Below are 21,873 nucleotides of genomic sequence, written 5' to 3'. Positions count from 1 at the left end.
CTAGAGAACCATGGCTTGGAACCGGCAACCCGTACATAATACAGATGATGTAATGTACTTTATAGAGTGATTTAACCTCACCAATGTGTGCCAATTTTTCCTCACTTTGCACATAATCATTTTTGACTTTCTATATAGACAGTTATATGATAGGATTTGAATAGGAAATATCTCTGTTTCTAGAGGCCAAACGGTACAAAATAAGACATAGGTCCAATCCAGTTTTCAATTCATATTTATGTATACAATCTTTTCCCCAAATGTTGTGGTAATCGGAACTTTTAAGCAGTGACGTGCACTCAGGGGAGGCAGTGCCTCACCTGACAATACACACAAAAATATATAAATATGTATAATATATATAATATATATAATGCCGCTGGTGGCCGCCCCTCCCCGCGCGGCCCTTCACTGCCGTGTGTACTTCCGAGGGAGAGGTGCAGAGGGAAGTAAGACGCGCGTTACACTTACAGACCTCAGAGCAGAGGTCTGAGCGAGGACAGATGTGTGTGGTTTAGGAAACACGTGGAAGAAAGAAAGGAGAAGGTTTTGTGGATGTTAGAGCTGTGCTAAAAGTGGAGCTAATGTGGAGCTAACAAGAAAACTAACTTCTGTGATGATGCTCTGAGGAAAACATCCTCTACAAACCTGGACAGATCAGGAGCCACAGGTAAAAACACAGGTCAGAGTGTAATAAAGTATGAACATGATTGTGTCCACACTAATGTGACTGTGAACAACACAAACACAATGACCTCATTTGAGTCACTACATGAATCATTTGTCACTAAGATCAGCTTAAACTATGAAAATGGCGAGCTCATATTGAGTTTGAGCAGAAAACATGTTTGTAATATGAACATTTCATATCATAAATCACATCAAAAGTCCATGTTCCTGTTGCTGCATGAATATGGACTCTTCACCTGCTGCACATTTGTGCAACAGTCTCCACAACTATTACTAGGCTGTAAAAAAGCTATTTATTTCTTATATTTTTTATTATTTTATTTTGTACATAATATTTGGCCCATGATTTGACAAAAGAGTCTCGTTTGATGGAACACTGTGGCTCATAAACTTATTCTATATTTTCAAGGCAAGAGGCGTAACTTCTAACCTCCTTAAACAGACGTGGAAATGTTACTTAGTACATTTAAAAGGTTTTGAAATCTTGAGAAGTTTATTTTGTTAAGTCAAATACAATATTTTTCAGTTCCAAATACCTATTTAACAATATTTAACAATAGATTAAATGTTTATCTCTGTAGATCAACTCTGAAGTTGTAATGCACATAAACTGAAGCACAGTGTTGGTGAAATTACACTTGTTTTTCTTAATACATTTCAGTTTATGAGAACAAACGTGTTTGTAATTTCTTTTGCCTACGCTGTTTTTTCTTCAAAAACAGCGTAGGCTATATGAAGCTATTTTTTTTCTTATATTTTTTATTGTTTTATGTTTTACGTTATGTTCGGCCCGCGACCCAGCCTGAGCGTCGAAATTCGGCCCGCGGCCCAAAATGAGTTTGACACCCCTGTTCTAGATAATGTATGAAATTTATTTCTGAAACGTGTTTTAGGCTCACAGATTCATTATAAAACCGCAGTAAAAGTTCACTCAGCGAGGTATCATTACATGTGTCGCATGAAGAGGGCGCTCCTGCGGCCCTGTGTGGAGAGGTGCGCCATCTTCTTCCTCAACTTCAAACTTTAGTGGATTGCACAACATTTTGTGAAATGTACCAACATTTTGATGACACAAAACTGCAGAGCCTGTCAAAATATGCAAGGTTTTTTGACTTTGTGAGACTAAGGGCGGATCTAGTCGGACTGTATAACACACAAAAGGTGAGGAATGAATGCAAGTCTCCTGCAGCTTCTCCTCTTTTTGGTCCAGAACGACCTGTTTAAGGTGATCTTTTGGGTTCATTCAAGTTTGTAAATCTTACTCTGAAAGAGTCGTGCCTCACTAGCCCTGAACCTCACGCACGTCACTGCTTTTAAGTGAACTGTAGGGGGCGCTATAGTCGTGAGTGGCCATGTGCTAATTCATTCTGTTTAGTTGCTCATGTGGTTGCAATTTCAGCTTTTTTCCCCATAAAAAAATAGGAAATTAAGGCGTTTTTTTATGGGACGCTACACATAAACTGTACAGAATATATATTAAAAACGGCTGATTATTCAATTTCAATGTTTCTAGATGTGGAAAGTGTTGTTTTGAGCTCAAGGACACAAAAAAACCTAGGACAAGTCCTTTTTTGAAAAACAAAAGTAAAATGTGGCGGCGCAACTTTGATTCAAAGTGGCTGACTTCCTGTCCATCATACAGCGATGCTGCCCAGTGCTTTTTAGTCGTCACAGGGAGCTCTATCACTGCTCCAAATTGTATGTGCCTAGGCCAAATTCAAATTTAAATTTTTGATCTAGGTGGCGCTGTAGAGTTGGTTCACGTCAGACGATCTTCAAATGATTGAATTCCTAGTGATGGAGATGATTAATGAATGCATGTGGAAAGTAATTTTGGAAGCAGTGAAAAAGGCAGTAAGAAAGAACTGGATGACTGAACTGAGCCGACTGTCCAGTGGCGGCTGGTCCATTAAGGGCGATGGGGCAACACCCCTCCTGGCAATCAGCCAATTATGTCAAACCGTATTCAACAATTGTTTTGCCTAAAAACAATCTAATTTGATCAGAATTATGTTTAACCTGTTACCATCCACCTATTTTGCCCCTGTGCACAATGGTTGGACATACCCAAATGGCATTGCTTATTGAAAGAAGATCGTACAGCCCACATGCAAGTGTGATGCATCATTAGAAAGCTTAGGCCTTCTAGTTTCTGCAGATGTGCATATGAACACTGTCAGGGCTTCAAACATACCCAAGCCCAAACATACAAAATACATCCTTTTTTTAGTCTCGCCTGAATATTGTCAATTTGTAAGGTCCTAAGCAAGAACTACTTCATTGTGTGCTTGTGTTGACAACAACTGTGTAAAGTTTCAGATCTCTAGGCATTTTGGTGCTGTTGACCTTTTTGTATCAAAAAGTATATTCGGAACAAGTTATCCAAATATGTGCCAACTGTGCCAAACTGTTTCACTACAATTTTAGCTCCTCTATGAAAATAAAAAATACATTTTGATGTTTTGTAGACCACAAATACCTATTATTCCTGCTAAAAACAATGTATGTGAAAATGTGTAAAAAAGTTTACCCATGAATCTCCCATATGGAGGTAAAAACAAAAAAGAACAAAAAAAAAGTTTTAATTATTTGTATTGGTATAGTAATACATATATCAAAATGCGTGTCCAAAAGGCTAACAAGATCAGAAAATGTGGTGCATAATATCTTGTCGCCGCGCACCAAAAAAACTGGTCTTTAGCGAGAAAACAGTCTCTCCTTCTCCTCGGATGAGCAGACGGACGGGGCCTACTTTCAATTCAATTTATTTTTGTAACGCCCAAAATCACAACAGTCTCCTCTGAGGGCAACAGTGAAAAATGAATCAAACAATACTACTCACCAGTATGAGTCAGCAAGGGTGGGGGCGAATCTCAAACCAAGCCGTTTGCATTTCCGGGTTTGTGAGCGGGGTGATATTTTTGCACAACACTTATTATTATCAAATATACCCTTAGGGTAGACTACGAAACGGGAAAAATAGCATGATGTGGGATCTTTAAACATGGACAAATTTAACACCGAGACAGATGGGATTGATATGATGTATCTTTCCCTCTCTGGTCTTGTTCTTTTAGTTCTTGTCTGACTGTTCCTTCTGTTTTGTTTATTTGAAAACATCCCAAAAAAAAACACACAAAAAATGTAAGTAAATAAAACATTTATCTGATGCTTTTATAGAGGATTTTATAAGTGGATATTTATGTCCTTAGGATCACAAGTGTGACTTTTAAAAGGAATACCCGAGGGTTAAAACCTCTTTAATTACTTGAATTATTTGTAATAATGATGAGTCTGTCTATAGAGCTCATTCACCAACGTCACAAACCGTGATTGCATACTGTCCGTCCCTTGTTGCTTTCCTATGCACTGATAGTGTGGAAAGTGATCTCAAACGTAAATGATGGAGGCTCCAGTGCTTTCAGATTCCACAAACTCCTTGGATGAGCTACACAAAGGTTGATATTTAGAGAAGCTGCGATCAATCAACTCCATATTTGATGCCTAAATTACAGATTCTTTCAGATATCTCGTATCCGGCAAATAAAATTAAACCATCGGACCAGTGGGCTTGGATGGTAAATTTTACGATCCAAGCCCACTGGTCCCATGGTTCACAAGTCCGAATTTTGAACAAAGGGTCTACGCCTAAATAAAACTGATGTTAATTCTACAGCGTGCGCAGAACACGATAGACTTGATATATCCGGAGCTCCAGCACAGGCAGCGGTGGTGAGCCTGCATGCCCGGGTTCGCGCACCTGCACGGGGCTGAACAGCTGTCAGCTCCCTCCGCCGCGCGAGTGAGTGACAATTTCAATTCAACCACAAATAGTAACTTAACAGATATGCAATGACTACTACGTAATCTGTGGTGATCGTTTGGTTCCAAGTTCGAACGTTTTATTGCAGCTGTCCATCGCGCTCTTCTTTCCGGGTTTCTCTGTAGTATCCGATAGAACTTCAGATCCGTTTATCTTCCCGGTTGCTGCACCCAACTGCCACACATACCTTCCCCATTTTGATTATAGTAAAGCGTGCGATATCATTAATAAGGTTTTGAGCCTCTTCGAACCGTGTTTCGTTGTAAATTGAAGCAGACAGACGCAGTATTGAATTGGCTTGTAGTGGTAAACATGATCAGCTGGACGGACAATATGGCAAAACAAGCCTCGTGTGACGTCACGAGAATGAGCTCTACAGGAGGGAGGTGGACCGGCTGGTGTCCTGGTGCAGCGGTAACAACCTTGGGTTCAAGGCCCAGAAGACAGTGAAGGATGTACTTCCTGCGGCAGCTTAGGAAAGCCAAGCTGCAAGAGGAGATGATGGTGCAGTTCTACACGGCCATCATTGAGTCCATCCTCACCTCCTCCATCACCGTGTGGTACGCTGGAGCCACAGCCAGGGACAAACAGAGACTGCAGAGACTATTGTGCGCTCTGCTAAGAAGGTGGTCGGCTGCAAACTTCAATCTCTGCAGGACCTCCAGGGCTCAGGGACGTGCAGGTCGTATTACAGCCGACCCTTCTAACTTGGAATGCATACCTAAACCCGCGTTCAAGTTCAAGTCCGGATTCGAATCCAGAGGTTTAGGTTCAGGTCCGGACTCATTAGGTCCGGACCTAAACCATGTCATATTTGCATAATGTTACAACAGCGTAACACAAGCTACTTCGCTAAATTAAGTTGAAGACACTTGAACAAGGACGACTATCAAACACAAGGCTTAACTGCAGATTGAAATAAACTCAACTTGTCTGGTTTATTCACTGTTTTTAAACAAAAGTTACAACTTACAACTCACAAGCCACTAGCTGAGACTCAAATCAACAACAAGAGCATGTTGAGTATTGTTGACAGGGTCAGTCTGGGTCAAGCGGTCAAAGCAGCTGTTTCATCTGATACAATGTTTTGCCTTTAGACACATTTCCACTCTTTAATGTTACAGATCCATTGGCATTAAAAGTCAGGTAAAAACCTTCAAACAGACAATACACCAGTGTAAATAATTAAGTCACAGTGTAAAATAACAGAGTTACAAAAACTAGCATAAAAGTCAACTTGAATCACTATAAAGCAATCAACTTAGCAGTATCAAAAGTAGAATATGAAAATATTTTACACAACAAATCAAAATAACACATCATATTTAGAGATGCACCGATCAATCGGCCGCCGATTTAAAAAGCCGGTTTTAGGTCGAATCGGCCAGAATCGGTGACCGGCCGGTCCATGTCGTAAATTGCCGGTTTTCGGCCGATCCAAACTGACCCGCATGCGCGGTGCGTAGCAGCTCAACGCGCCCAGAGCAAAACAGCTAAAAACTACAAGACTCTTTCAGAGTGCGGCGGCCAAAGTGTCCAGTTTACATTCAAGTCTATGTAAACGTGTGTCGAACACCTCCTGCGTTTCCCGCGGCGCGAGTCCTGCTTTTTCGGCGTAGAGCGCGGCGCGGAGGGTGCGTTTTGCCGTTTTCCGCTCTAGACGCTTTGACAGGCGCATAAGCTTCAAAGCGTTAAAATTGTTCGTCGCAGAAAAGTTCAGATTTGTTCAACTTTGGTGGAACACCAGAAGGAGCGAGCCTGGAGGAGGATCAGAGGAGACTGGACTGTGGGGTAAGTTATTACAACTTTGAGACGATTACAATCCGTAGATTATTTTGACCGCATAGTTGATGCGGTCAAAATAATTTGCGCTGGTTTGTGTTTGACGAGTTAATGTGTTTATTCAGAGTTATCTGCAGAAGAGTAGGGACACATGAAGGGGCCAGAAGAAGCAGCAGCAGGGCTGTCAGAAGAGTTAGTTGTTGTTGTTGTTCTGCTCAACTAGCAGAGAGCTACGAGCTAATGCTAACAAGAGATCTCATTTCAGCTGGTTGAGACTTTAAAAATACTTTGATGCATTTGAGATCACATTACGTAGATACAAAACTTAAATTACTGACTCGGAACAGCGAAATGAGTGACTACAATCTAATGTCAGGACTATTTAATTGTCCCACAGCCTCAAAGAAATGTTTACACAATCAGCTGTGCACTAGAATCTATAGTACTCTAGAATCTATAGTGCACTAGAATCTATAGTGCACTAGAATCTATAGTGCACAGCTCATTGTGCTTCTAGTGAGTGTGTGAAGTTATCAAAGAGCTGATGAAACTGGAAAATGATATTGGCAACATATGTGCCTCATTTAATATACTGTATTATAATAGTAAAAGTTTGAATAATATTGCAGTAAATGTACTGGGCTCAAATATAACTGCTGTACAATGTTCTTTAAGATCTGGATTTGCCTTCAGCCCTCCCTGTTGCTCCTGCTCCTGCCCCTGTTGCTCCTGCCCCTGTTGCTCCTGCTCCTGCTCCTTGAGGGGATGCTGGCCCTTCTGCTGCACCCACAGGTGTGTAAAAGCATTTGGTTGGATTACAATTTGTTTTTTAGCCTGTGTCATCTAAATTGCAATGTGTTTTTTTTTTGTAGAACCACGAGGAAGAGGTCCTGGAGCCAGAGTCCTCCAGCTTTGAGAGGGAGGTGCTGGAGCCAGAGTCCTCCAGCTTTGAGAGGGAGGTGCTGGCAGCGCTCTGGGACTGACCCTCCTCATGTTCCACCTGCTTCCTCTCCTGCAGAGGGTTCCAGCTCATTCAAAAGAATGTGTAAAATTACAAATGTATAAATTACTATATGAAAATAGTTCATTTGATTTCAATCTGGAACCATTGGAGCTGCATCTTCTGCAGGAGAAATGGACTCCTTTTTCCTCTGTGTCCCCCACTCTTCTCCAGGCCATATTAGTTAGTATATAGTTCTGTATTTATATATTATTTTTATATATAGTTATTTATTTTTCTATTTTTCCACAAAATAAATTACATTTTATATTATAAAACGTGTGTCCTGTATACATGCAACTTTTTCATAAAATACTGGGTAGTTTGTGGGAAAATCAGTGGCTAGATAGAAAATCGGTATCGGAAAAATCGGTTTTGGCAGGTCAGACCTTAAAAACCGGAAATCGGTATCGGCAAAGAATTTTGGAATCGGTGCATCTCTAATCATATTAGCAGCATTAAACACCAGACCATACTTAACAACTGTAGAATACAAATACAAAATACAATTACAAAATATAAACTCCAATTAATGAATGCAGCAATTAAGCAATATTACTTTGACTTTACTTAATGCCAAATACATCCACAACATAACACTTAAGTTATTTAATTCATATTTACACCCAGACCAAAGACCCAGACAAGAAACCACACTGACCCCGCCCCTTTAACACGCGGCCACGCCCGCAGCACATTAACCATCACAACATCGCACGCGGCGGCCACAGCTTAAAACAGTTCAAATAAAGCCAGCGATCTTACCGGCTGCCGCTTCAATGTTCACATGTGGATACGCGGTTCACTTCAATGTTCACACGTGGATACGCAGTTCACTTCAATGTTCACATGTGGATACGCGGTTCTGCACAGCTCGACACGTACGAGGCGCTCCCGTCTCTCGCATCTTTAAACTTATTTCGCCGGCTTCAACTTATGCCCGGAAGACGCGTGCGTCGCTAATTAGGGTCCGTGTGCGCTATTGACAGCGATGCATGGCAGTGTTTACGTCTTTTCCAGCGCGAATTTTGTGATCAATGGAAGGTTTAAGATGGTCTAGATTCTAGAACAAAAAGGATATAGTATTTGAGTGCTATATTTTATATGAGTCCAGAACCGAATCACCGGGGTTTCGTTTTTTTTGGACCTGAACCGAAACGTTTTTACAAGTCCAGATCCGGTCCGTCGTAGCGGTACGCATCCCTACTTCTATCTCTTGACATGGTCTTTTTGAGCCACTACCCTCAGGCTACGGTCCATCCGGACCAGAACCTCCCGCCACAAGAACAGTTTCTTTCCCTCTGCTGTTGAACACTTCTTAAACACTGTCACCATAATTGAATCACTCACTGCACTGTTCACTTTCTGCACAACATATGTATATCTGTACAACTGTACATTTGTGTACATATTAAGCCTATTTTCTGCTTATTGTTATGAGTTATTCATTGTTTTATTGTTTTGTGTTGCATCGATCACCAAGACAAGGACCTATGTTTTTGAATTTTGTTCATTGACAATGGCAATAAACCTATTCTGATTGCAATAAACTGTGTGATTTCGTTGAGTAGAAAGATTTCCCCTGGGTTCAGATGAGCAGACTGACCTGACAGTAGTGCAGGTCAGGGGCAGAATGTTTGACGCCTCCTGGGTGTGAACAGAGTTCCTGGACGTGTACTGCTTCTCCGGGCCAGTGAGAATCCCCAGCAAAACCTGAACACAACAACACACAGCCTGTTAACCTGTTACCATCCACCTATTTTCGCCCTGTGCACAATGGTTGGATATACCCAAATGGCATTGCTTATTAAAAGAGGATCTTATGTTCCACATGCAAGTGTGATGCATCATTAGAAAGCTTAGGCCTTCTAGTTTCTGCAGATGTGCACATGACATTGTCAGGGCTTCAGAACTTACACTACAGAGGCCCAAACATAAACAAAACATCCTTTTTTAGTCTCGCCTGAATATTGTTAATTTGTAATGGTCCTGAGCATGACATACTTCATTGTGTGCATATGCTGTTCACTGTACATGCTTTTTATCTTGTTGACAACAACTGTGTAAAGTTTCAGATCTCTAGGAACAGGCCTTTTCGTGCTGTTGACCTTTTTGTATCAAAAAGTATATTTGGAACAAGTGATCCAAATATGTGCCAACTGTGCCAAACTGTTTTATTACAATTTTAGCTCCTCTATGATCATAAAACATACATTTTGATGTTTTGTAGGCCACTAATAGCAATTATAACTGCTAAAAAAAAAATGTGAAAATGCGTAAATATGAGTTTACCCATGAATTTCCCATATAGAGGTTAAAAAAAAAAAAAAAAAAATTATAATATTTTTATTTTATTTTTGTATTGGTATAATAATACATATATCTAACAATATGCACGTCCAAAAGGCTAATAAAATCAGAAAACGTTATGCGCAAAATCCTGCCGAGAAATCTGGCTCTTTACAGCCTTCCCGGAGCCTTACGCACGATAATACAGAATATTCTGTGTCAATAAGCCCTTTGTCCCGCCTCTCTTTCTGAAGCTATTTTCATTGGCTAGAATAATATGTCAATCAATCTCAGCTACGTCATTCGCACGCGGCGCTATTTAGATGTAAACAGACTAATCCATGTGCGTCGCAAGCGGCGCATTTTTTTTTGCGGAGGCTGTAGCAAACAAACCCGTGGACAGAAAGATTCGTGGATGGTCTCATTCTGTAGGTAACAGTCTAAAGAAAAGAAGGATATCCAACATTATTTTATAGGTCAAACAGGTCATTTGTTATGGACGGAGAAATGCGCCGGACAAGCGCATTCTCGTCCGGCGAGAAACGAAGAAAAGTTTGTTTACTTGACAATATCTCGAAATCGGATAACTTCAGGAAAAATACAAGTGGATATTGTTTTTCCAATGGTTCCTAACGGACAGACTGAGTACAAAGATGTACAGAATTAAAGCCGTTTCGTCCATCATAAACAGCAAACAGGTAGGACATGCGTTTGTAAAAGTTGAGATTTTCTCACAAACTATTGGCAATTGCTTCTTGGTGCATATTATTCAATGTAAATCAATGACATATTCGTTTTGTTGAGAAAATAATCTTTAAAATGATGTATAGCTTGCTGGTATTGACCACGGAAATAAAAGTGATGATGTAAGAGAATATTTGAGATATAGAAAATGTTCGCCGGCGGACAGGTGGGTGGGTAACAGGTTAAACAACTGACCCCAACACAAACACGCATTTCAGAATCTGAATGCCACACACACCCCATTAAAGACACCTGAACACAACATAAACACACAGGCTGTGCTTTAATCAGTGCTGAAGATGTCTGTATGAATGGTTAAATAACAGTGCTGCACCCCCCACTGGTAGAGGGAATTACCCAATTTTAAAATGTGAGAAATGTGTTTCGCTACTACGCTGCCCTAGGAGCAAATATGTTGGGGGAAGTATGGCACCTTGAGCACTATCCTCCGATTCTGACAACTTATTCTATCAAACAATATGTAATATTTAATTTAACTTGCAATCTGTTAATTGTCTTTTCTTCTTCTTCTCCCACTCCCTTGCCGGGAGTGGAACAGGCACATCGATGACCTCTGGACCCAGATGCTCCTCGAGTCCCTGGAGAAGCGGTCTCTACTCCATATGAATGGTTCTTCATCTGCCTGGAAGAACTGGTTCTCCTCCTGAGGAACTGGTTCTCCTTGAATGGCTTCAGCTCCACTGTCTATCTCGCGTTCGCCTATCCGTCTGAGGGTGTCGGATCTCTCCTTCACTGTGGAACTCCTCCAGGGTTATACTTTTTCAAAGGAGGTTTTATTTTTTTTCCTGGCCGAGAAGGAGGGTCTACACTAAGCCTAAGGACAGGGGACCCTGGGACATTGAAATTTTGTCTAAGGAAACGGGTTGCTGAAACATTGCCAAGTCCCTATGAACATTGCGTAATCTGTTTTTCACTGTCGCCCTCCGAAGCAACCGCTGTTGGGATTTTGGGCGTTACAAAATACATTGAAATCGAATTGAAAATCACTCAGCTGATCAACAAACACTGATATGAGGTGAAATTTGTCCAGTGGCAAATGCAGGGCACTGCTCTGTGTCTGAGTACTGTGCATGTCTCACTAAGCGATCCAATCCGGGGCCCAGCCTTTGCCAACAGGCCTCGGCTCACTTTGCGTCTTGTGGCGCCCAACGCAGAAAGAAAGAAAGTCTATAAGCAGGCTTGTTGCAGCATGTGATGTGGAAAATGGGTGTGTGGACTGGAATAATACTTATGACCTAATATAGACTTTGCATGATTGACAGTGATAAAACAAGTTTATTTTCTCTTTTGAAAAGTCTCACATCTGACTTGACCAGAGAGATGGTGAATATAAACATTCAGTCAGCTTTTGCTTCAGTAGACCAGTTCTATGGGCTGTACACTGCTCTAGACTTCACCGTATTGAAACACAGAGGCAGCAGCTAAAGCAGAGGAGAGCAGAATGATGACACACAGAGAGCGAGCGGGGATAAATGAAAAAAGAGGGGGGAAAAGCTGTCAATCCGAGCCAGTCTTCCTCCATGTGTTTGATAAGATGGGCGTGTAGCTCAACCCTCGAGGGTAAATCAATTAGTATTTGTGCCTACCTTCAAAACTCAGATCTCTTTATCTACTTATATTCTAAGCATACATGAAATAAACTTTATATATATGGTCCATTTTTATTTTATTTTATAAGGTTATTTCCTTAAAAGTAAACCCCAAGTATGAAAAAAAAGACGACATTTTTCCAAGTGTTAAGTGGACAACTTGAGCTAAATTTATTAGACCCTGGTATATATCAATATTTCATGCAAACAATTTTTTGGTGCGTTACTGTGTTTTGAATGGGAGATGTGTACCGTATTTTCCGGACTATAAGTCGCACCTTTTTGCATTGTTTTGGCCGGGGTACGACTTATACTTATATCTATACTTATACTTAAATACATTACTCCGGAGCAACTTATATTTGATATTATTTGTGATTTTCACACTTGTAACCGCATTTCATACTCCAGTGCAATTATATGTTTTTTCTTCTCTATTTTGCATTTTTTGGCCAGTGCGACTTATAGTCCGAAAAATATGGTATATACAAAAAACTGTATACCTCTATTGACTTCCAATATAAACTCATTATTTAACTGAAACATTATAGGATATATTCCAATAGAAATGGTCTGATTGTGTTGATCTAAAGGTAAAAATTGTGAGTCCAGCACAGACACTGTCACCCTGTGACTGCCCCCTTGTCCGTGTCTGAACACAAAGGTCTGTTCAGAGGCGAGTGTCAAAACAAGTCAACCTCAAAGATAAACATTTAACTTAACTTCTCTTGGCCATCACAAAGGTGGCCATTATGTTTAGATGTATCAAAGTGTAAATAAAGACAAATTACTTTTGGTCATATACACTGCAGCCATTTTGGATAAGAAATTGATTAGAAGTTGTAGTAAAGAGGAGGCTCTTGAGGTTTTTATGCAGTCGATTGAAGAGGAGCTCAGTAACCAAAATGAAGAGGAGGATGAGAGCTCAATGTAAGAACTGAAAATGAAACTAAAACTAAAGATGCACAATAGACAGGATATATCAAAGGCACACAATTGACCTGTGAGTTGACTCAGGGCCAACAAAGTTAAAAAGTCACCAGCAACAAGTTTTTTACCTCCTCATGCCTGGCAGAGGAACTCCTCAGGCAGAAGCTGACCTTTGTGGAAACAAAAAGGTGCAACAAACATGTGATACCATCCAAACTTGTCTACACAAGCAAAGGTGAACTAACAGTTAATCAGCTGCATAACAATCTTAAGAGCCTCCTCTTTACAACAACCTCTTCGTATTTTCTCATCCCAAATGGCAGCTATAAAAATGAATAATTGTTTGACCCACCTAAAACCAAAGAATACGAACAAGGGATGCATAAACGAGGAAGGCACAAGTCTGGTAACACTACGGGACCAAAACAAACAAATCTGACAGTCCACAACCCCTTTGGAAAACAGCCCGCATCGCAAACTAACAACGCTAACAAGGCTATGCAAACCTAAAACGGAGAGCTGGACAAACTTGGTCCTGCCGGCCCAGATGGAGATTCTCGCGACGTCTCTGCATCGGAAGGGGGAGAGAATATAACTAATCATCAGATATGGCTTAAGATGTGCAGCGTGCCATGGAGTCTCTTAGAGCAGAGTTGTTAGCTGCCATGGGCCCAGCCTTATCTACAGCAGTAGCCACCCAGCTGAAAGCAGAGGGAGTAACCGGATAAATTCGAACAGCGTGTTTCAGATAATGCAGAAGATCTGCAGACAGTAAGGGCCAAGATGGAGGTGCTGCGGGCCAGGGTGACAATGCTGGAGTCTGAGAACAACAATAAGGATAATAGGATCCTGGATTTGGAGTCCAGAACACGTCGAAATAACCAGAGCCTTGTGGGCGTAGAAAAAGGAGAAGAAGGAAAGCATACAGAAAGGTTTTAGGAGATTATTCCTGAGCTCCTGGATGGCTCAGGAGTAGAAGTCCCTCCCATCGCAATCGAAAGAGCACATCACCTGGGCAAACCAAGACCAGCAGCTGATAAACCACGAGGCCTGATAAAGAGGTTTCTTAACAATCGTGTGAAGGAACGTGTATTGAGAGCTGCAAAAGTTATAGGAGACCTCCAGTACAAAGGCAAGCATGTCTTCTTTGCACCAGATATTCCTTAAGAGGTTGGTCAACAACGGCAAAAGTTCCACCACATCTGTGAGGAACTCGGGAGGAGAAAACTGAGACATGGGTTGTCTTTTCCGGCGGCTCTTCTGGTGAATTTTGAAGGTAAAAAACATGATCAGAACACCAAGAGAATCAGAAGTACTCTTAAGGAAGATGCAAAACACAGAGAAATGAACAGTACAAAGGATGGGGCCACCAGCGTGGGGCATGTGATATATTTCGAAGTAGGCCATGAAAAATATGCCTGTCCAACAGGCATGCAGTTCCTTAATGTATTCCTCAGAGGGAGGAACTGCAAAGTCGGACGCTGCAGCCTGGAGCCGAAAGAAGGAGCTAGAGGGCTCTGCCTCATCCCGTGGAACATCCAGCTTCAAGCGGGAAAGTGCCGTCCGTATGGCAGCTGTGACTGGCTCACTGGCCGACAGTGATGACACTGATTCAGAAACTCCGGAGCTCAGAAGGTCAGACTCCAGCTGAAACTGCGTGTCTGAAGCAGCCACAGATATGACGTCATCATACGCTGAGGCTGTGTCATGCCCCTCCTGCCGTGCCACCACTCGACTGGCATCATTCTAGATAACGGTCCGTTAAATGGGGGGCCCTCACCTTGAGTAGCCGTGGACGGCCGTTTGCGGCCGCCAGTCTGGCCTAACCGGTAATTGACTTGGAGGCGCAACAAACAACCAGTCTGAAGCGTCTTCGAAAGCAGCCACAGGTCAGGGCATAACCGAACAGTTGGAGCAAGCATCATCGGAGAGTGCTTCCCGAAGATGATCCACTCCAAGACAAGAAGGGCAGAGATCATGCCCATCGTCAGGCTGTAGAGAAGCCAGGTAGGACCGCTAACACAGGGACTCCAGCATGATATGACAGGAGCCCAATGGAGTCTTGTCGAGCGGAACGCCACTAGCGACTCTATAACACAAAACCTGTACCCCGGTAAGAGAGGCGCAGTGGGGTCAGGGAAATGACCCACTATGTGAAGGGAGACACCGCTGGATCAGCTCGAGCGGGTGAACTCCACAAATGACACGTTATGTGAAGGGAGACACGGCATGATCAGGACAAGCAGCAGGGGTCTCTCTATGTACATTCAGTGATGGCGCCCCCGCCATCACTAACATGATAAATCAAAATTGCCCGCCATCCGTTTTGACATGGGGAGAAAATAAACCATCCATAAAACGGTGCGGGGAGCGCGGCGGATGCGGCGAGTGCCGCCGTGGCCAGCACGGGGAGCAGGGCGGGTGGGACGAGCGGGGGCGGGTGCCACCGTGCCAAGCGCGGGGAGCGGTGTGGGCGCGGCGAGCGCAGAAACGTTGGAAACGCTTTTTTTGTGGCAAGTTGCGGTGCAGCAATCAATCAAGAGATTTCGCTCTAGTGACGTGCCTACGCACTGCCTGGAAGAAGAACCAAAACAAACCCCACATGAGGTTTCGGCCAATCATAGAAGACGTGAGATTCTCACAAAAGGGACAAAAGGGAAACGGAAAAGAGAAGGAAGTGTGTTTTTATCCCTTATGCGTCAGGACTGTCTGAAAAATTGCAAAGAATTTTTAGACAACATGAAATCCCTGTTTATTTTAAACCAGGCAACACTTCAATACAAAAACTGGTTTACCCTAAGGACAAGATGCCGACACAAAAACAGAGCAATGTAGTTTATTCTAGCCAATGCAGTAAAGAAAATTGTAAAGAGCGGTACATAGGAGAGACTAAAAAGCCACTTCAAAAGAGGCTTTAACAGCACAGAAGACACTCGAGTTCAGGACCACACAGCGCCGACAGTGAGGTGAAAATTCTAAGCAGGGAAAAAGATGGTTTGAAAGAGGAGTTAAAGAGGCAATCTTTGAGGGCTCGGGTAGATCTGCTTCTGTAGATAAGGATCAAAGCCCTTAACTTCTTGAACTATCAACCAAGACTATTGAACAGCGGAAATATGCAACAGCTCCAACTGGACCCAGATGACCTCATGGTTTCTATGATGTGGTGTCCCTGTTCACCTGCATCCCGACCACTGATGCAGTAGCAGCAGTGAGGACCAGACTGCAGGAAGACACCACCCTACAGGAAAGGACCAAACTGACACCTGAACACATATGTAAACTGTTGGACATCTGTCTGAACACCACTTACTTTCAATTCCGGGGACAATTTTACAGACAGATTCATGGCTGTGCCATGGGCTCGCCCGTCTCTCCCATAGTGGCCAACCTGTACATGGAGCACTTTGAGAAGAAGGCACTGTCCTCATTCTCAGGCATAGCCCCAAAACTGTGGCTCCGCTATGTCGATGATACTTTTGTAACAATCAAGAAACAAGAGCTGGAAACCTTCTCTGATCACATCAATGCTGTGGACCCACATATCAGGTTTACAAGAGAAGACGCTAAGGAGAATCGCTTGGCCTTTCTTGATTGTGCCACGATCAGAGGAGAGGACGGGAAACTCCAAATAGAAGTATATAGGAAACCTACACACACGGACCAGTATCTGCTCTTTGGTTCCAACCACCCACTACAGCACAAGCTGGGTGTGATCAGAACCTTACAACACAGAGCTCAAGGTGTGCCCACCAGCTCAGAGGGCAAGAAGAAAGAGGAAAAACATGTCCGTAATGCCCTCTCAGCCTGTGGTTACCCCGCTTGGGCTCTCAACAGAGTGAAGAGAACCAAGAAGCAGGACAAAAGGGAAACTGAACAGAGAAGGAAGGGTGTTTCTATCCCTTATGTGTCTGGCCTGTCGGAAAAACTGCAGAGAATTTTTAGACAACACGAAGTCCCTGTTTATTTTAAACCAGGCAACACTTTAAGACAAAAACTGGTTCACCCAAAGGACAAGTTGCCGACTCAAAAACAGAGCAATGTAGTTTATTCGATCCAATGCAGTGAAGAAAGCTGTAAAGAACGTTACATAGGTGAGACGAAACAGCCTCTACACAAGAGGCTTTATCAGCACAGAAGAAATACTAGTTCAGGTCCACAGAGTGCCGTGCATCTCCATCTTGAAGCCTCTAATCACTCGTTTGAAGACGGTGAGGTGAAGGTTTTAAGCAGGGAGAAAAGATGGTTTGAAAGAGGAGTCAAGGAAGCTATTTTTGTTAAAAAAGAAAGACCTTCTTTAAACAGAAATGGAGGGCTTAGGTTTAATCTTCCTGTTATCTATAATGGGTTACTGAACCCCTGGAAAGGTAAAGGACCAGGGCATTCAAATGCTAATCAGGTACTCAGGGTGGTTGAGCCAGGGTCTCACTAAGACAAAGAGGTTTTAACAGCCCATTAAGATTCTGAATAGGCTAGCTCGGTAGATACAAGGGGGGAGTTTCTGTTGAAACCAACAACTCTTTCTACTTCAGGAAGGCTCCTCCCAATGGGCGGGTCTTACCACAGAACAGTATTAATATCGGAGTTCTCGACCTAAATTCTGTTATTGACAATGACTCTTGGATGAGAGTCGAAACGTCTACTTTTTCAAACTGAGTCCAGATGACTACAACTGAAGCTTTTTCTACTATGGAACACGCCTGGACGAATGAGGGATTACACCGACAACAGCATGCAGTGACATCTTCCACATGGCAGTGACAACAAATGAGTCGCACGACTAAAACCCATGAATACCATTCCAATGAGACTGGTTCAAACTGTGGAAAAACTGAACTTCAAACTTCAGGACTGTTTAGCTCCATAATAGTAACAAACATTTTGTATTGTAACATTCCTAATTGGATGTGAAGTCAATATTAAAACCTGAAAAAGTACCTTCAGAGCAAAAACATCACACACAACACACCAGTGCTAAGAGTTACCGAGGTTCGTTGGGACAGGTGGCCCAGGTTGGCGTTCATGTGTGGAGTAAACACATCCAGGTCAAAGGGATCAATGAAACTCTCCAGCCAATCACACGCCTCCTGCATCCTGGGAATGACAAAAAACATCACTACTGCTGCTGTTATGAGAAAAGTTTATATATATATATATATATAGATATATAGATATATATATAGATATATATATATATATATATATATATATATATATATATATATATATATATATATATATATATATATATATATATATATATATATATATATATATATATATATATATATATATATATATATATATATATATATATATATATATATACACACACACGTGTATATTTCTTGCACAAAGAATTTCATAAAGAGGTGCCGCAATGTAGCGTAGAGACGCAAAGAAATTGAATAAATGCAGAAAAATTATAAGCCAGAAGTTGTGTCTTTAGCCACATCTCACAGCGACGCAAACTGGCAATTAATAAATAAATGTCTTTTTGTGAATTGCTGAGATCGACCTAAAATTTGGATTTCATTTATTAAAAAAACATTTGTAATATTTTGATGACCTGCGAACAAGGCTGTCTACTTGGAAAGGCATTCAGCTAATTAATCGAAGCGGCCCGAAATGCCCCAAAGTGTCAAAACGTGGCGCCACGGTCACATTAATTTTACTATTCGATTCATGACTTTATGCAATTAATTAGGTTTGCACTTTTCAAAATTTCTGTTACGTGCATATGAAAATCCACCTTAGTGCTGGCCAGCAGTCGAGTGGTTAAAGGTGCCATATCATGCTTTTTTTCACGTTTCGTAGTCTATCCTAAGTGTATATTTGATAATAATAAGGGTTGTGCAACACCCTTAACATAATAGTTAAGAAATATCACCCAGACCTTGGACCCCGCTCACAACCCGCAAACGGGAGGCGGGAGGAGGGTGTAGAGGGGGGAGGGGGAGGGTGAGGGGGGGATGATGATGCGTGCTTGCCCTTATGACGCGGTCTTGCCCCACCGCCCGTCAGTTTGGAGATTCGAGGAAAGGAGATAGTCTGTAATATAGCTAAACACTGCGGGAATCAATAAAAAAAACACTCTGGGTACATATATGAAGCACAAATAGCAATGTAAGAAGGTTAAAAGCTCTGAAAAGTCGATTTTGCATGTTATGGGACTCTTAAGGCACAGCATACGTATCCCAGGGTCCAAGTGCAGCCGGCAAGTTCGAATCCCAACTCCGATAATTTACTACATGTCCTCCTTTCTCTCTCATCTCCAATTTGACTCTGTCTTTTCTGTCTAATAAAGCCTACGGGCCAAATATATATATATATATTTTTAAGAAAAAAAATATGAAAATCCACCCAAAGGCCTTCCAATCTCCCGCAATTTATACAATACTTGAAAATGTGCATTAAAAATGTTAGGTTATGTAAACGCAGTTGGTGGTGAATGCCAGTGTGTCAAACCTGGGCTCATGCTTAGACTGTGGGGACCTGCCCTCCTCCACTTTGCCGCCTAGTGTGCTGGAGAGGTAGCGCAGGTCGAACAGCAGCTGCAGGGCTCTGTTCTGAGTCATAGGATAGATGCTGTCCTGTGTGGAGGAAAAAAAAAAAAAGAGAAAGATAATGGCTCAATTCAACCACCTATGAAATGATTGGTTTCTCCTGCCACTAAAACCTGAGTATCCTGATATGAGGAGAACATGAAAAGGCCACACAGAAAGGCCCCTCCCAGGGAATTTAACCTAGGAGTGAAGAATTAACCTTTGTGCCACTCGTCCCCAGTTTTTTGTTTGCGTTTGTTTATTTAAAATTTTGAGAAGTACTTGGACAGGCCTGCATGTTTTTCAAGCAGGCCCGCTGCTAGCCATTTGCGTGCCCCAAGAAGAAATGCTCAATGGTTCTTCCTACCCCAAGCCCCCTTTAAAATAGTAATTTGAATTATTTTTAATATATAAGCTATTGAATTTGATATACTGTTTATACGTCAACATTTTAATGTGATTATCTCTTACAATTTGATGAAACAATGTTATACCTTTTGTTATCCAAAGTTCAAATCTCAAATCTGTGCTATAAGCTGCAAAGCCTTGGTCATATGCCACCCAATTTAGGATTTTACATATTTGATTAGGTTCTGTGTTTTAATAAGTTCTTTCTATGTTCTAAGCACAGATTTTACTCAGGGATTCCCAACTTCCTCTAAAAAGCTCAACCGTCTGTCATCTGCCAGTAAGGCCTATACAGGCACCCCTGGCATAACACCAGTCTCAATATTTTGCCACTGGGCATCACATTCTGAGTCACACCGGTATAGCAATGCTCTGAGTTAAGCTGATCTAAAGTAATTTTTCCTTTTCTTTTTGATAGCTGTAGAGTTTTGAATGGGATATGTTTTTTTTCCTTGCCATACAAGTCTTGAAATTGTTTTATTCCATTCATCAAACAGCCGGTTTGGGATGGAGACTGGCAGAGTATGGAACAGGTAAAGAAATCTGGGCAAAACATAATTTTTTTTATGGTTTCAATCCTTTGATTTAGACTTAAGTATGGGATTAAATGTTTCAAGATTTTCTAATAGTAGTAAAAAGAGGGGTATAATTTTTCTCCACAATTGTTGATAGTAGGACCACACCAGGGCTCAGAATAAGAGACGCAATTTCTCCCAAATGCGATGCATTTGTCAGAAAAAGGTTTTCGTGTATCGCAGTTTTTGCGATATAAAAATTAGTGTTCATTGTTTAACCAAAGCGCCTAAAAAAGCACTGATCACTCGTCAATCGATCGTCAACAACGGCATGACACAACGTAGGATGCTGTGTTGACTTGACGAGGTCACGCTGCTGCTGCTGCTCGCGTCTGAAAACGGGGGAGCGGGAGGAGCCACCGGGAGAGCAGAGGCGAAGACGGGCTTTGACGAGCGCCACGTCTCGCTAATCTCACGACAATAACTTTGTTACACACTAACTATGTGTAACACATAACTGTGTTACATAAGAACTTGTCCTGGTGATTCGATGCAACACAAACAACAAAACATTGAACAATGAATACAAAGTAAAGTAAGTAAAGTTAAAATAAAGTTAAAAATAGGCTTGATATGGACAATAAAATATCTAGTGCAATAAGAAGTGAACAGTGTAGTGAGTGCAAAGTGCTTAGGCATTGTTCATGAGTACAACGGCAGAGGGAAAGAAACTGTTCTTGTGGTGGGAGGTTCTGGTCCGGATGGACCGTAGCCTCCTGCCTGAGGGGAGTGGCTCAAATAGTCCGTGTCCAGGGTGATCCGACCTGCACGTCCCAGAGCCCTGGAGACGCACAGGTCCTGTAGAGATTTAAGTCCACGGCCGATCACCTTCTCAGCAGAGCGCACAATGCGCTGCAGTCTCTGTTTGTCCCTGGCTGTGGCTCCAGCGTACCACACAGTGATAGAGGAGGTGAGGATGGACTCAATGATGGCCGTGTAGAACTGCACCATCATCTCCACTGTCTTCTGGGCGTTGAACTCCAGGTTGTTGCCGCTGCACCAGGACACCAGCCGGTCCCCCTCCTTCCTGTAGATGGACTCATCCCCGTCCGAGATGAGCCCGATGAGGGTGGTGTTGTCCTTAAGCTTAATTAGTTTTACAGAGTCGTGGCTGGAGGTGCAGCAGTTTGTACACAGGGAGAAGAGCAGCGGGGAAGTACAAAGCCCTGTGGAGCTCCTGAGCTGATAGTCCGCATGTCTAAGACATTCTTCCCCAGCCTCCGATCCGTCAGGAAGTCAGTGATCCACCTGCAGGTGGAATCAGGCACGTTGAGCTGGGAGAGCTTGTTCTGGAGGGAGGATGGTGTTGAATGCAGAGCTGAAGTCCCAAACAGGATTCTGGCATAGGTTTCCGGGGAGTCCAGATGCTGCAGGGAGAAGTGGAATGCCAGGTTGATTGCGTCATCCACAGACCTATTGGCTCTGTAGGCGAACTGCAGGGGGTCCAGCAGGGGGGAGGTGAAGGACTTGAGGTGGGGGA

At 42.4% G+C, this 21,873-nt stretch overlaps 1 protein-coding gene across 1 annotated transcript in view; it reads right to left on the bottom strand.

The window, feature by feature from the left end:
* cog1 (component of oligomeric golgi complex 1) overlaps window positions 1-21,873 on the bottom strand; it is a 45,042-nt gene that overhangs the window by 2,253 nt on the left and 20,916 nt on the right. The window contains exons 11-13 of the mRNA XM_072442278.1: window positions 19,334-19,458; window positions 17,851-17,959; window positions 8,902-9,008 (exon numbers count right to left, since the gene is read on the bottom strand). Of these exons, the coding sequence (XP_072298379.1) occupies window positions 8,902-9,008; window positions 17,851-17,959; window positions 19,334-19,458 (341 nt within the window). The remainder of the gene's footprint in view (window positions 1-8,901; window positions 9,009-17,850; window positions 17,960-19,333; window positions 19,459-21,873) is intronic.

Source organism: Eucyclogobius newberryi, unplaced genomic scaffold, assembly GCF_026437365.1.
Source record: "Eucyclogobius newberryi isolate DKJ021-1_F unplaced genomic scaffold, fEucNew1.0.hap1 SCAF_13, whole genome shotgun sequence".
In the NCBI taxonomy this organism is placed as follows: domain Eukaryota; kingdom Metazoa; phylum Chordata; class Actinopteri; order Gobiiformes; family Gobiidae; genus Eucyclogobius; species Eucyclogobius newberryi.
Note: the sequence above shows the minus strand (reverse complement) of the source record. Positions and strands in the feature narration are given on the sequence as shown.